The sequence below is a fragment of the Sipha flava genome, unplaced genomic scaffold (assembly GCF_003268045.1).
Source record: "Sipha flava isolate LNK unplaced genomic scaffold, YSA_version1 110_pilon_pilon, whole genome shotgun sequence".
NCBI lineage: Eukaryota > Metazoa > Arthropoda > Insecta > Hemiptera > Aphididae > Sipha > Sipha flava.
Window position 1 is genome coordinate 1,070,315 of NW_020271727.1, and position 15,889 is coordinate 1,086,203.

The 15,889-nt window shown below is 25.6% G+C and overlaps 1 protein-coding gene across 5 annotated transcripts in view; it reads left to right on the plus strand.

The window, feature by feature from the left end:
* LOC112688087 (acetylcholine receptor subunit alpha-type acr-16-like) overlaps positions 1-15,889 on the plus strand; it is a 213,158-nt gene that overhangs the window by 172,034 nt on the left and 25,235 nt on the right. The window contains exons 5-9 of one of the 5 annotated variants that reach the window (XM_025561136.1): positions 1,247-1,427; positions 4,642-4,714; positions 9,952-10,146; positions 11,238-11,324; positions 11,605-11,691. In XM_025561136.1, the coding sequence (XP_025416921.1) occupies positions 1,247-1,427; positions 4,642-4,714; positions 9,952-10,146; positions 11,238-11,324; positions 11,605-11,691 (623 nt within the window). Of the gene's footprint in view, positions 1-1,246; positions 1,428-4,641; positions 4,715-9,951; positions 10,147-11,237; positions 11,325-11,604; positions 11,692-13,145; positions 13,233-15,889 lie in introns of all 5 variants that reach the window. The other 4 variants (XM_025561121.1, XM_025561114.1, XM_025561105.1 and 1 more) reach the window with 4 other exon arrangements.

Here is a 15,889-nt window from a genome sequence, read left to right on the forward strand (position 1 = left end):
CAGTAACCCTCAGCGATTCACTAAGTACCTTGAGGAGTATTGAAAACATCTCCACTCCAAATGAGATTGCCAGAAAAATTCAAAATCAACTATACGATCTTATTCATTCTGACTACTCAATCACCCTGATATGGATTCCTAATCACAATTAAATTTTGGGAAATGAAAGAGCTGATGAAAAAGCAAGTCTAGCAATAACCTCCTCTGATGTTACCAGACTTGATTGTTTAACCTACACGTCGCTAAAGTCATAATAACAATAATCTCGAAAAAACATATGGCTACGGGAATGGAAACAAGGCAACACAAAATTAAATGAGATCAAAAATACCATCCACTCATGGCTCTTTCCACCTAATTTTACAAGGAAAATGGAAACCTCAATCAACAGAACGCGAATAGGACATACTTTGTTAACGTACTAATATTTGATGAAGAAGGAAGATCCTTCTGTATATACCAGTTGCGGTATACCCCTCTCAATCAAACACATCATATCCGAATGTCTTTTATACGAAACAGATAAATGGGAAGTAGAGTTATTAAATGTTGTGTCAGAAGCTCTCCACCCAGATAACATAAACCACATGATTACCTTTTTAATTAAGACTAATCTCATCAATATTATATAATCTGTAACTTGTATAGTATGTATATTAAGTTATTACATTATAAATAATGTATCTTAAGAAAATGTGATCCTTTATAACACACTGTATGCCAATGGCCGTAGATGCCGAAGCTTAATTAAATAAAAAAATATATTATACATTATATCAATACAATTATCATTAAGTGTGAATTGCTTATATAATATAAAATATATACGTACCTAGTTTAACCTAAATCATTAGTTGAAAAAAATTGTGTATATTATTTTATTATAAATCGGAAAACTAATTAATTGATTTCAGAAATAACAACTCTAATAATCTCTATAAAAACCCATTTGAATACTGATAATTAATATTTATGAAATAAAAATATGATTTTTTGGGTTATTAAAATTATAGTTAATTAATATGTTTTAAATATAAGTTTAGTAGCTTTTATACAACATTTTAGTAATACAATGAAATTTGTTATTTATGATCAAATACAAAGTATTTTTAGTACATATTTTAAGAAAATAAAAATGTCTAGTAAATGCTAATTATTTAATTGGTACTTAATAATAGTGAATTTATTGTTTTGGACTATGAGCGTCCAGTTATTAAATGTAATGTGTGAATTTTAATGCTTACAGTGCTGACGAGAAATTCGATGGTACTTATCAAACAAATGTGGTAGTCAGACATAATGGTACATGCCTATATATTCCACCTGGTATTTTTAAAAGTACGTGTAAAATTGACATCACATGGTTCCCATTCGATGACCAAAATTGCATTATGAAATTTGGTAGTTGGACTTACAACGGTTTTCAGGTAAATGCATCTATATTTAGTTATTATGTACTATATTTTGTTAATGATTAAACCTCTAATCTTACATACGAAAACAAAAAAAAAAAATAAATAATTTAAATGTTTTAACTTACAACTAACATAATATATAATACTTCCAGTTTCATTTTACTTTGTTTTAGTTTCTCGTAGTGATATTGATAAATTTATTAATTAATATTATCCCACTAAGACAAAAGTGTACGATGTTGTACCCTCAAGCACGTTTTCACTATTCTCCTTATTCTATTTCCAAACTGAATAAATAAATTAACAGTATTATAAAAGTATATACATACACACACGCACACTATATATATATATGTATGTGCACGCGCGCGCGCGCGCGCGTGTGTGTGTGTATATGATATTATGCTTATTTCATTGTACTTATTATTTAGGGATATATAATATATTGTATCACATACGTGATACCTTTAATATAGTTTAATTAAAACGAACGTGCTTTGCATTAAATACTTTAAAGTGTGTAGCATACTAAAATAAAATTGTTTTCATTTATAAAAATACTGTTGAACTTTTATGGGAAAAAGTCTTCATAACTTGTTACAAATTATTTTATTTTAAATTTCTTTTATCATCAATGAATTTGCATTTTTATTACACTTCCATGTTACATGCTATATATTTTATTTTTTTACGTTTTCGTTAAATGTACCTTTCTTAAATTATAATTACATTAAAAACTGTTAAAATAAATTATATTAAAATTGAACGAATAGATTACAATCATCAACCAACTAATAATACAGAGAATTGTTTACAATATATTATTATAACGTAAATTAAACATAAGTATCAAACTTGTTTTGTTATAAATATGGGATTTGATTTTTTTTAAATATTGGTAAGCAAACTAATTATTTATTAATAATTAATTTAATAGTTTATTATTTTTTCCATTATTTAAATCTAACCGTGCTCCATTAAATTTTTATTGAATAAATATTATTATTAACGAATATTGAGTAAATATTTTAATAGTATCATGAGTTAATATATAAAATTATTAAAAACATAATCATTCTCAATTTTAAAACATAAAATAACACATGAGCTGATTTTTTGTGATAAAGTACACATTATATACTCATTCATCCGAGTATCACAATGAAAATAATTAAATAATTAAATCATTTTAAAATTTAAAAAATATATATATATACACATTTTCACTGTCATAATGTAAAATTAGTATAAAGAATGCTATCTCAAATATTTTAACTTTCAAAACAATAAACCTAAGGTTTTAACAAAACTTGAAATTCAATACAAATTTTAAATTTATTAAAATTTTTAAAATGTATTAGACAAAAAGCTCATTTCATTGTTTTCTTTTATACTACATTTCAATTGATTGTATATAAAATAAATAAATTGAATTAAAAATAAAATAAAAACATGTTAACATTTTTTTTCTACAAAAATTAAACTATCAATAAAAAAATGTTATCTCCAAGAATAATTAAATTAACAATCACAAGTGAAATTAGCTTCAATGAAAATAAATAATTTTGTGTTTTCAATTATTTAATCATAAGAATAAAATACAGGCACTAAAATGGTTAATTGTCTTTATTGTAACTCTTTTGTTTTAAACTTTTATAGTTTTTTACATAAATTAAAAGTATACTAAATTATGTTATATCAAAATGTAATGAGTTGAAAAAGTTCAATCAATTGATATAAAAAAACTAAGTAATAACAGTAAAAAGAAGTTTTATTCAATTTTTTTTTTCTAAATTATTTATTATTTTGTGGTTTCGTTTAATTAATATTGAAAAATAAATATATGTTAATTTGATAGAATATTTAACATATTAAGGAGCTTAATATTATCAAACTTTTATTTGAATATTTAAAAATATAATAAAAAATATATGATATAATTTTTGTAGTAAGCAGAGAATTTTAAGCATAGCAAATAGTATTTTTTTTCTTCAGGTGAAATTAATAAACAAAAAAATGCAACCATGCATATGTAATTGTTTTGATAAAGGTTTGTATAGCCTTTCAGTAAATTACATTTTTAAGGAAACATAGTTTCAGTTGAATAATAATATGTAAAATATAAAATGTTGAATGCATTTTGAGCAATAAGATATAGGGTATGATTGTTATAGCATTAACTTTGATCAGCGTTGAGTGAAGAATGATCTATAAAACATATGATTTTTACGAGTAAAAAGGAAAAGATATAAAATCCGAAAAAAATAAAATAAATGCATTATTAAATACACTTATTTCAATAAATATCCTATACTTGTTAACCCAACATTTAAATAATCTAAACGTAGATTTAGGATTCTTTACAAAAAGTAACGTCTACTTAATCTATTAATGATAATTTACAAAAGTATGAATTTTTATCATGTGTTATGAATAACATATAATCGTATTCGAGTTATTGGGGTTTCCGCATATCGAGCTTGAATTAATTAAGTAGTGGGTTTCTCATTAGTTCAACAGTTTGTTACTATATAACTCTTTATTTAATGTGCTGCTTGAGAAAATATCTTGTCACTTTCATCAGTCCACTAAATTATAACATTGTATTGATCCTTTCATGATTTCACATCATTAAATATATTTGGGACTCACGATTTCACTGAGATTCCACCTATTACTAACCTTATTGGCTTTAGATTATAATATAGTAAATAAAACATTTGTTAAAATATTTATTGTATTGTATAAATACTAATAATACATGTTTACGTATTATAATTTATTTCATATAAGTTTTTCATAAGTCAAATAATCGTGATATAAATTACATTTAATGCAGTTAAAACTTAATTTAAATCATAAAAATACGGCTTCTCAGTTATTTAAAAAAAAAAAATAATTAGAGTGTAAAATACTATAATTGTTTTTACGTCTCTTAAAATAATAATACCATTATAAATATTATATATTAAATGTTATTTACGCAGTGGACATAAAAAACTTTAAAATAAATATTACATTTGTAGGTAGGATGATTTTTTTTTAATTTTTCCTGATAGAATTTAGAACCAGTGTTCAGGCCTAGTACACATTGCCTATGTATAAACTAAACAATGTTGAAATAGTGCAACCATTTTAAAACGATTTAATACCGTGTAGCTGTACAATTAAACACATTATTTATAGTATGAATCTCTAATAATATTTTATTCATATATATTTTCAGTTGGATTTAGTGCTCAAATCGGATGGTGGAGATCTATCAGACTTTACGACGAACGGTGAATGGTATTTGCTAGGTAAATATTATTCTATTTATTTAATTTTTTTACTTTTATTCAAACAAAGAGCTAAATAAATATATAATTTTATATTTTATAGTCACATTTAATCATGGGATCACTCTTCTATATTATTTTATTTTGATTTATTTTAATACATTTAAATAATAAATTTAATATGTTTAACTACCGAAATTGTGCAAAAAATAAAAAATTCTTATTTCAGAAAATTAATTGTTATAACTTTATTACTATCTCAACATTTCAATATTTTCATAAAATTGTTTATGTTATTGAACTTCATTGTACAGTTATATTTTGAAAAATCTTGAGGTTTCGATCGTCCTATAAAAATAGGCGATTATTTTTATAAATTGAAAATAAATGTCACCCATTAATTTGCTAGAATGCTGTTGAAACAAAATCTTACTTGGATTTGATTATCTAATAAATTATATACTTCACTGTATCTAAACGTGTAGATTTTTTTTAAACCACTATACTACTACTCTGTAATAAAAACATTTTCGCAATTATAAAATTAGATTATATTTTATAAATAACAATGTAAAAACAAAAACAGAAGAAGTCATAAATCATAAAAGCAATTTAGATATTTAATATTCTACAGGTATACTGCATAATAATAAATTCAATTGAATACTATTAATTAAACTAAATTATCACACATGTACTATAAAGCTACATACATTCAAATATATTATTATCGTTCTTGATTGCTTATTCATTTTATAATATATCACATGTGTTCAGCCTTTAAAACACTCATTAAATTAATATTATTCAGATTTTCTCTCCTCCCCCCCCCCCCCAAAAAAAAAAAAAAAAAAAAAAATATGGCGCATTTTGTTATGTACAAGATTTTATTTTACCTTTATTTTTAAAATTACAAATAGTTATTTTATCATTTATAATTTCCACAAGTTTTATGACATAAAATTATAAAGGTAACTTAAGAGAAAAATGTAATTGAATTGTTACCAAATTTAACAACAAAATATATATTTTTGGTAATTTTAACCAAAAAATAAAATATTTTGAGAATATATATGATTATTGAATTAGAATGGGACCATCAAAAAATTTTCCGCTATCCTTTGAAAACTGATCAGTCAATTTTAAAGATAAATTTATAGTAGAATTAAAAATGTTTGATCGTGATCGGAATAATTGAACCATACATAACTAAACACTAAATTACAATTTTGAGTATAATTGAACTAATAGTTTTAATGTAATGGAAAAAAAAATCAATAAATATGACTACAATACAATTCATAAGCAGATATTTCAAATTATGAAAAATCAAAATAAATGACGTTAACTGATGAAATAAACTAGTGATATACGATTAAGTACAGTAGTCCCTTTTTTTAGCACCATTGCATATGTTTATACGATTGCTTATGCTTTCTCTTCTTGGCTATTAAAAAATATTGTTTTTTATAGATTATCAAAAAGTATTTGCCTAAGAATAATAGTCACAGAATATATATGAAATTATCAAATATAAGCAATAATTTCTAAAAATAAGTTATATATTTCAAATGGTCACGGTTGTGATCAACGGCAACGTTGCACTAAGTTTGGGTATGTAGTAGAACGTGCACAATTCTAATTATGTAAAAGGTCCATACGTAATCGTAACACATCCAAATAAACCTATCGAATAAAATACTGTAAATTTAAAAGATGCACCGATACACCACAACCAATATATTGCACTAAATAAGTCCTGTGGGTTCCAAAATCTAGCAATGAAAACTTAATGCTAGTTTCTTCGTATGTTACATTCTTATCTAATGTATCTACACTTCATTAAACTTTTATTATTTATGAAAAATGTTCATAGGTCACACGCAAAATTTATCAATTTCATATGATTGAAGATAATTTCTAAGAGATTTATATGTATCGTTATAATTTATTTCAATATTAAAAAATATTCCTATTGTTATCTGGTTTTCTACTATTATTGTTTTATGAAATTGATTAAATTTATCTGTATAGATTGAATAGTTGAATATTTTGTTCATAATATTGTTTGATTTTAAGAATTATTTTTCCGCATTTAAATAGCATATTGGATTAAAAAAAAATGATATGCATTTTTATACTACGTTTATCTTAAAAAGCTATGCGAGTATGGTTTTAAATTTTAAATTAATTGATTAGTAAAGTAATCAAAACTTAAATCATATTATATAAACATATAATTTTATATTTTCAAGAAATATATACGTTTAAGTTAATATTTTTAAGAAAATAATTTTTATAGTTGATAATTATAAATTATATATTATAACTATAATTCTTAAGTAAAAATGTATCTTTTTATTTTAGTTTCGTAACAATATAATTAATATAAACAATTATACCAGCCAATACATTCATTTTTAATTTGATTATACTTTCATTACATCCTTCTTATTGCATATTCTCATTATGATCTCAAAGTCCTTACAGTGCCAAATATTTAGCAACAATTCTTGTTATATTGGCTTATAACCTTAGGTGTTGAAACCTTACTTATCAATAAAGAAAATAAACTATTTTATCATTTTTGGGTTATTTCATTCAATTTTTTCTCACTTTTCACTTTAGTTTTCACCAATGTGTTGTTTTTAATATTCTGTCGTAACTTGTACCCACTGTATTTGATATTGAATGACCTTTTTTCAATTTAATTTCCGTGCGTATAGTTCTTGTTTTTATCAAGTTGATCAGTTATTGTGACACATCAGTTGCTTCTAAAGGTTCAAAATATATTACCTTAGAACTGAGTTGGAATATAATATAAAAACCGTGAAGCAATAAGAATTATTAAGTATATAAATAATTTATTAAAACTATTAAAAATATAGTATTTGACATATAAAGTTAACATTTTTTAGTCATACCTAAGTATTATTAAAGTATTAATATACATGACTCGTTTTGATTTAAGAAATTATCGTCAGATATAAAAAATATACTCTAAATAATTAAAATTATTGAATTCTGCTATATTATTGTTTATTTATATCGAAACCAATATTATAATAATTATATGCTTATTATGTAATTCTTAGAGCTAGGATTAAATTGTATATTCACGTATTTTTTTTTTAGCATAATTAATGTTTTTCGAACATCTGAAAACAAAATAATGAAAATATATTAGAATATAAATACCTTATAATTATTATATTTTTATTATTATTAAATCTTTTCCGTTAATTCACCTTTTCTCGATAAATATTCTATTGCTCTAAAAACTGTATCTTATCTAATCTAAATAAAATTAACCTCATAGTCTAATAGTTAATGACTTTTAATTCGAAGCAGAAGGTATCGAGTTTTGATCTCTTATTGTAACAAAAATTGTTTGCATTTTTTTTTTTTCGAAAAATCGGAACATTAATTTTAAAAATTGTAGGACTTAGCTCGTTACGCCTGCCGGCTCCACTCACCAACTCGAGTAGTACTGCGTGTAAATTTTCGGAGGATGGGGCTTTGCTCTAATGAGAAGTATAGTCTAAACCTAATCTAGTTTTTGTACAAGCCTTGATACTCTTGCAAATGGTATTATGCTTTGTATGTGAAGCTAAAATCTCGCTGCGCGAGTAAATCACATATATAGACCACAAATACAAAATATTATACTATAACTAAACAATAATTCACAAAGTTAGCATTTTAAATCACGTAATAACGTAGATATGATTTGAATAATAACCAAAAAAAAAAAAAAAAAAGAAAAATAGTGGTAGTGAATTAACGGAAAAGGTCCTTATTATTTGTTGACTGCAGTGTCTTGAATTTTTTTTAATTTCATCTCATTTCAACTTTGAATTTTTATAAAAGAAAATATTGGCTAGTTAGAAATTTCCATATTTTTTATAATAATAGTAATTGTTCTATAACTATTATTTTTATTATTTCAGTTAAGTCAAAATGTTCCGTTTGATACAAATATGAATTAAATAACAAGAATACTATTATAATTAAATGTTACATTGAATATATATTATAATTAATTTTTTTTCAGTAAAAAAATCAATTAGTTTTTCCATTCGATTTTTTTTTTTCTTTAATACTGATTATGTGATTTTAATTTTATACTTTAGTAAGTATCCACAGAAAATGATGATTTATTTTTTATTAAGTTGCTAAAATAACTATCGTAAAACTGAGATGACCTGTAATTATATAATATATCACCATAAGCGCCGCGAAAGAGATGCTAGAAGAGTGCATTTGCATTCCCCTGGATTTAATAAAATAAAAATAGAATTTAAAAATGTAGGATACAGGCTATTATTATCATTATCAGAGTTTCTAGTAGCCTGCATTACTTTGTAGACACCCGAAAAAATTTAAAATAATTTTGTATCGTCATACAATTTGAAAAAATATTCCTACGTATTTAATTTAAATAATTCAAGCATAGTTTAGGAATCAGAGCATTTTCTATACATAATGTACCCCCCTAAAAAAATCCCTGGTGGCACCTATGTATATCACCCAATAAACTATAGCGAATATAACAGAAAGATTATTATAATTGTAAAAATTTGATGTATAATCTAAATAATCTTTATATGTATAATAATAATAATAATAATCTGTATAATCTTTTATAGAAAAAAATACTTGGTGATAGTTGGATGAACATATTCGTATCACATTATTGAATAGTTTTAATTATTTTAATAATGTCGTATTAGTCAAAGTAGTAAAGTACATGATAAAAAGTTAAAAATTAAAACCGAAAATTATGTGGTAGGAAACGAACGAACGATTAAATGAATGTATCAATTTATAGGTATCATAAATTTATCACGTACGCTAGATGTGAATATTCGAAAACCTTTCGGTTTAATAATAAAAACAGAGGGTAAAAGTGTACTATTAAATGGTGGTCGTCGGTACTCATCAGGATCGATTCGCATTTACCGCTTCAGGTTCAAAGTATGAATATTTTTTTCTTTGAACCAACACTGCGCAATATCGTTAAAATTGCATATCACCTCGGTAAAAATGTTATTTAGAGCATATCATACAAATGCTCTGTTTGCACGGTTCTACGATACAAAAGCAACGCTGCATTTTTAACGCAACGCGCAATGTCTTCCGGACACATCAATCACGACATAAAATCTCATTATAATTTTCATTTTCTCCTGGAACACCTGATTGTGCGCGCGTTGTTGTTTTATAGTGCATGTCCGTTAAAATACGTCACGTTACAGGAATGCCCGGCAAAAAGAACGTGATAATGTACGGCTGTTGTCCCGAACCGTACGTGGACATCACGTTTACAATAAAGATCAGGCGGAGGACGTTATACTACTTCTTCAACCTGATCGTGCCGTGCGTGCTGATCTCGTCTATGGCGCTCCTGGGCTTCACGCTGCCTCCGGACTGCGGAGAAAAGCTCACACTAGGTAAGGGGACACGACGCCGAATCTAGCTATATCAAAGAAAAAATGTTATTACAGCGAACTGGATGCAGTGAATATTAGGGCGCGCGGGTGTGTTTTTGAGTGCGTGGGTGTGTTAGTTTGTCTGTGCGTGTGCGTGTGTGTGTGTGTGTGTGTGTGTGTGTGTGTGTATGTGTATGTGTGTACGAATGTCAATGCGTGCGTTTTTACACGTAATATATGGATAAAAAAAAAATAGCAGTGGTTTTCAAGGATAAAAAAATATAAATGAGATAAACAATTTATTCTTCGTCAGCACCTAAATAAACACAGAGACAAGGAATGCGAGGATTTTCAGATGCCGTTAATAATAATATGTGTAATTCATGGCTGGCGTATACATGTCATGTTCGAGAGAGCCCTTTGTAGCCATCAAGAGTAATGGATTTATTTTCGCGATAATTATCCAATACGAATTTTTCGAGCTTTTTACGGACAAGGATCAAGAGATTTTGTGATTATGTATACACGATGATGTACGTCGTTACAAATCCTTGTGTTGTGTATTAATATATTTGTTTAGGTTTTCGAATTATTTCTTTAACGACCACTACCACTACTACCACTGCAACGAACTCCACTACCTGACTACACCGGTGGACTATAATGCCGTTTTGAAAGATCATCATTCCAACGCATTAATTTTAATCTTCTTACATAATACGTATGCGTCTAAATACATTTTAATTAGTTAAATGCATTTCAAGGGATCCAATAATGTTGGTCCAAAAATATTATATCCATGAATTCACATAACTAAATACGTATTAAACAATGTAATTAACTGCATTAAAATATTTTAACAAGCGGTTGAAATAAAACTTCATAAATATATGTTATACGTAATATATTATGTCTTCATATAAAATGATTTTTTGAGAAGGAGAAAAAATGTATCTATTTAAACATTTATGTATTTCATGGAAATCGCTTTTTACGCTTGAAGTCTTAAATTATCATTTTTATTAAGACCTTAACATCAAATGTATTCATATGGATCATGTACAAGCCCATTCAATCAGATTAGAAATAAATAATTTAAGTGTTCATTTCAGAAATAACTATACTACTGTCACTAACAGTGTTTCTGAATCTGGTTGCCGAGTCAATGCCAACTACGTCCGAAGCGGTTCCCCTAATAGGTAGGACTAAGAAAAAATATCAACTTGCATGATGACAAATGTCATTGTCATTTGGTACTTGGAGGAACCACTTCGTTGGACAAGCCACATATATATATATATATTTATACACACATATACGTATATATATATGTGCATTCCAAAATATTATAAAATATATAATTGTTATGAATAGTAATAGGAACAACATTTTATTAAATTTTAAATAAAACATTGTTATATCAAAAAATTGTTCCCAGGTGTATTTTTCTAGGTCATAAAAATAAATTGGTTGTTACAGGAGTGACCATCTTGCTATCACTGACAGTGTTCCTGAATTTGGTGGCGGAAACGCTTCCACAAGTCTCCGACGCGATACCCTTGCTAGGTACCATAAAATTACCCTGTTCCTCCCAAAATATAAACCAATTCTTGTGACAGTTAGTGATATTTACAATTTTTAATTTTTATATTTCTATTTATATTTTGAATAGAATTTATACTTTTTACCATTTGAATGAATAATAATTAGAAATCGTACAAAACCTATCACAGATAATCAATTATATAAGTGGTCGAATTAGCCGGCCGATACAAATATACCGATTAAATGGCCAAAATCAAATTTAAATGCACTTACGAAAAATATCAATGTTAGTAATTCATATGTTTATGTATTTATTTGTTTGTATTTAATAATATACATTTACTTATACTTACACACATTTTTTAGTTCATTATTTTCGTTCCTTTCAAACATTTCTTGTAATAGAAATCTATTTTTTATCATGAAATTAAATAAGCTTATTAAAACTGAATAACAAATTAAACTTGTATAAGATTAATTTATGTAAATGATTTCTTAAGATAATCGAAGTAAATGAATCAAAACTTATTAATTAACAGCATTTAGAAAAAAAAAACTTCCTGTTTTAATTGATTTTGTACGATTTCTATTTTATAAAATAAAAAACACTAGAGGCCAAGCCGTATACTTGAAAAAAACCTTTATATACTGCTATCATAATAATAAATTTTAAATAGTTCAATAATAAAACACTTTAATAGATACGGCTTTGTCTCAGTGTACCTATTATACTCCATTTGATTCTTTCGCTCGAGTGCTTTTTCTCACTTCACTTTTATCTCTTTTTTTATTGTCTTAGACGTTTTTTACATATTATGTTTGTTTTGTTCTTTGAACAATAATAATTGTGTGTCTTTTTGCATATTGATATCGATGTGGATTTGCAGTTTGTGATTGTATTTGTTTGCCTTTTCAGATCCATTAAAAATTAGGTGTAAAACATAATATAATCAATTAATACAGCTTGTGACACCAGACGAGACGTCCATTAAATTTAATTCAACTAATTATTTAAATAATGAGTTCAGATTGGATACGTTTTGATATTCAATTATTATCGAGATTTAAAAACTCATGTATTTAAAACCTGTAATACATATATAAAAGACGATTGAAGAAATAAACTATTTTCTTAACATAGTCTTGAATTCTGTATGAAATTTAAATATTATACGGAATAATTGTTTTATATTTTTACATGAGTATTTGGAATATCGATAAAATAAAAATAAAACATTTACAGTACTTATTAGTGTTATGATAACAATGAAAGGTTATGAAATATATTTTACAGTCCTTCTTGTCCACTTATAATAGTTTTTCAATAATCATGATAATAGATTATAAACGTGACAAAGCCGAATATAAATTGATAATTGTCATAAATTTAAGTTTAATCATTTGTGCATTTACTCTCATCAATAAGTTAATATAGTACCAAATATAGGTTACTTTTAACGTTATTTGTGTTACAGGTGTGGCAATACTGCTTTCACAAGTAGTTTACCTATTGCGGTTGGCAGAAGTGTTGCCAGAATCCTCTGACGCGGTGCCCTTGTTAGGTTAGAGCTTACCATATTGACAGACACACTTCTTCTAACAACTCACTAATTTTTCTTAATTCTCTGTGTTCTAACAATCTTCCTATATTTTTGGTCTGCAATCTAATCACTTTATTTCGTATCGGGTGTGACAAGTATTAAAGCATTTATAAGAATTGGTTTTCAATGCAAAGAATAATTATAGTTATAATGCTTAAGGTTTTAATTATCTATAGGTAATATAATGACTTAATTCATTTTTACTAAATTAATGGATATGGTTTTGATTTATAAAGAATTTTTTTTTTTTTTAATTGTCAATTCTATACGCATTATATTAATTTAAATATTTTATTATTTTAAATATTTCTTATATTACCTAATCAAAATGTAATATTGCTTTATAAAATAAGTAAATCTTTAGATTTTAATTTATGCAATGAAATAAAATATATAACTATAAGTTTAAAAATATAATATTCTTTAAATAAAAACCAAATTTCATATTAAACTTCTTTAAGAACTGAACAAATATTGAATAAAATGATTAATTAATGATGACATTTTTAAGTAGAAGAAATAAAAACTATTGATTTTATAAGATGTGTACGTTAATCTAAAAGTATTTCTAAAATTTTTAAATGAAATAATGAATATAAAATAAATAATTTAGTTCAAAAAAGAATTTAAAGTAAAGCTCACCTATTATGCGAACAAAGGATATTTTTCAAATTATTAATACTAAAAAAATGAGTATAAAAATGTATGTTAAATAAAGAAGATAGCGGTAACTAAAGCAAAATTGAATGGATATGTTAAGTTATATGAGAGGCTAGGAACAAATGAAGGAGAAAAATAAATGTATAGGCAAACAAAGGTTAGAAAAAACGATTCAGGGACTTTCAAAATGTTTGATGTATAAAAAATGAGGAAAATAGGGTGTTAACAAATGATAGAAGTTATCGAACGAAAATTATCCAAAAGAAGATTTAGAGAATATTTTATGGAATGAAGGATTGATTTGTCTAGTTAGTGATAAGGAACTGAAGGTTTCGCAAAAGCGATGAAAAAGAAAAAAAGTGGTAAGACAAGATGAGTGCCTGTACAGGTGTAGAAAAATTTAGGGGATGTAAGCCTTGGATAATTGAAAGATCTTTTTAATAAGGTGTTAATGTAGGGAAAAATGTCAGGAGATTAGGAAAACAGTTTAATTGTACCAATATTTAAAGGCAAAGGAGACATACAGGAACTTGGGAACTATAGAGGAAAAAAGTCGGGTGCTTTATGTGATAAGAGAATCCCAATAAGACTGTAAGGTAAATTTTTCAGTAATTTAGTGGGACCAACTATGCTATATGGTTCAAAGTATTGGGCGGTTAACAGGATAATAGAACAGAGTATGATTGTTACGGAAATTGTTATGCTTAGATGGACGAGTGGAGTGACAAGAGAAGATAAAATAATGAATGAATATGTGAGAGGTAGAATTTATGTAGGATCTATAATGAACATGATGAGAGAAAATAGAGATGGTTTGTGCTTATGATGAGACAAGAAGTAAAAAAGCAGTAAAAGTTGTTTTGAAATTGAATATTGAACTGAAATGAGGATGAAGATGACCAAAAAAGAGATGGTTGGATACGATTGAGAATGATCTGAGGGCCTTTGGTGTGTGCGTATGGGATGTAGAAATCTAAAACGAGTTGTGGTTTAGGACAAGAGTGGCTGACTACAAATAGTTAGGAGAAAGACGAAAGAGAAGAAGGATTAAACTTAGAAAATAATTCATAGAAACAATTTTATTTAGATTTTTGTAGATTTTTCCCATGGTTTAATTACATAAGGTACCTAGTTAAAAATCTAAAATGTTTAATTCCATGTTTTATATTTCTAAACAATATAGAATAAATATTATTTAACATAATTCTTTTAAGTATATCATTATCTAAGGTATTTTATTATCATATATATATATATTTTTATTATAACCAAAAAATAACCTCATATCAATTAAATATACATCTGAACAACTTCAACTGTTGAAAATATTTTAAAAAATATGTTAAATGACGTATTGTTTACCATATATCAAATCTTTGTCACACCCTGTTTCAATCAGATATTGAAATACATATATTATTGTTTTTTATACCATATATTATACACTTTTATATTAAACTTTCAGTCAGCTTTTCTTACAAAATACATTTTTTTTATTATTATTATTAATATATATATATATATATATACATATATATATAAATGTATATGTATATATATATATATTTTTTTTGTCTTTTCTGATTTTCGCTATTTTCTTTACTACAGATTTGTACATTTTTTGCATGCCAATAAAAATAAGTAAAACACATAGAATGTAATATTTGTTTTTAAGTTGGAATTTGCTTGTCCATCGTGAACAACATTCATTTATTCACCTTATAATAAATCTTTTGCAATAATTCATACTCTGTGTCAATATTAAGCCTCTTGGGATAAAAAAAACCTGCATATGAAGTTATATATTCCCTTTACATAGTATAAATAAGAACCTAGATATATCCTGATTTTGAAAACCACACATAAAAAATATTTATAATATATCACGCGTTATTTATTTTTTATTTTTACTAACATATAAATGATAAAAAGAAATCGATGATTTTTGTTTACTTATT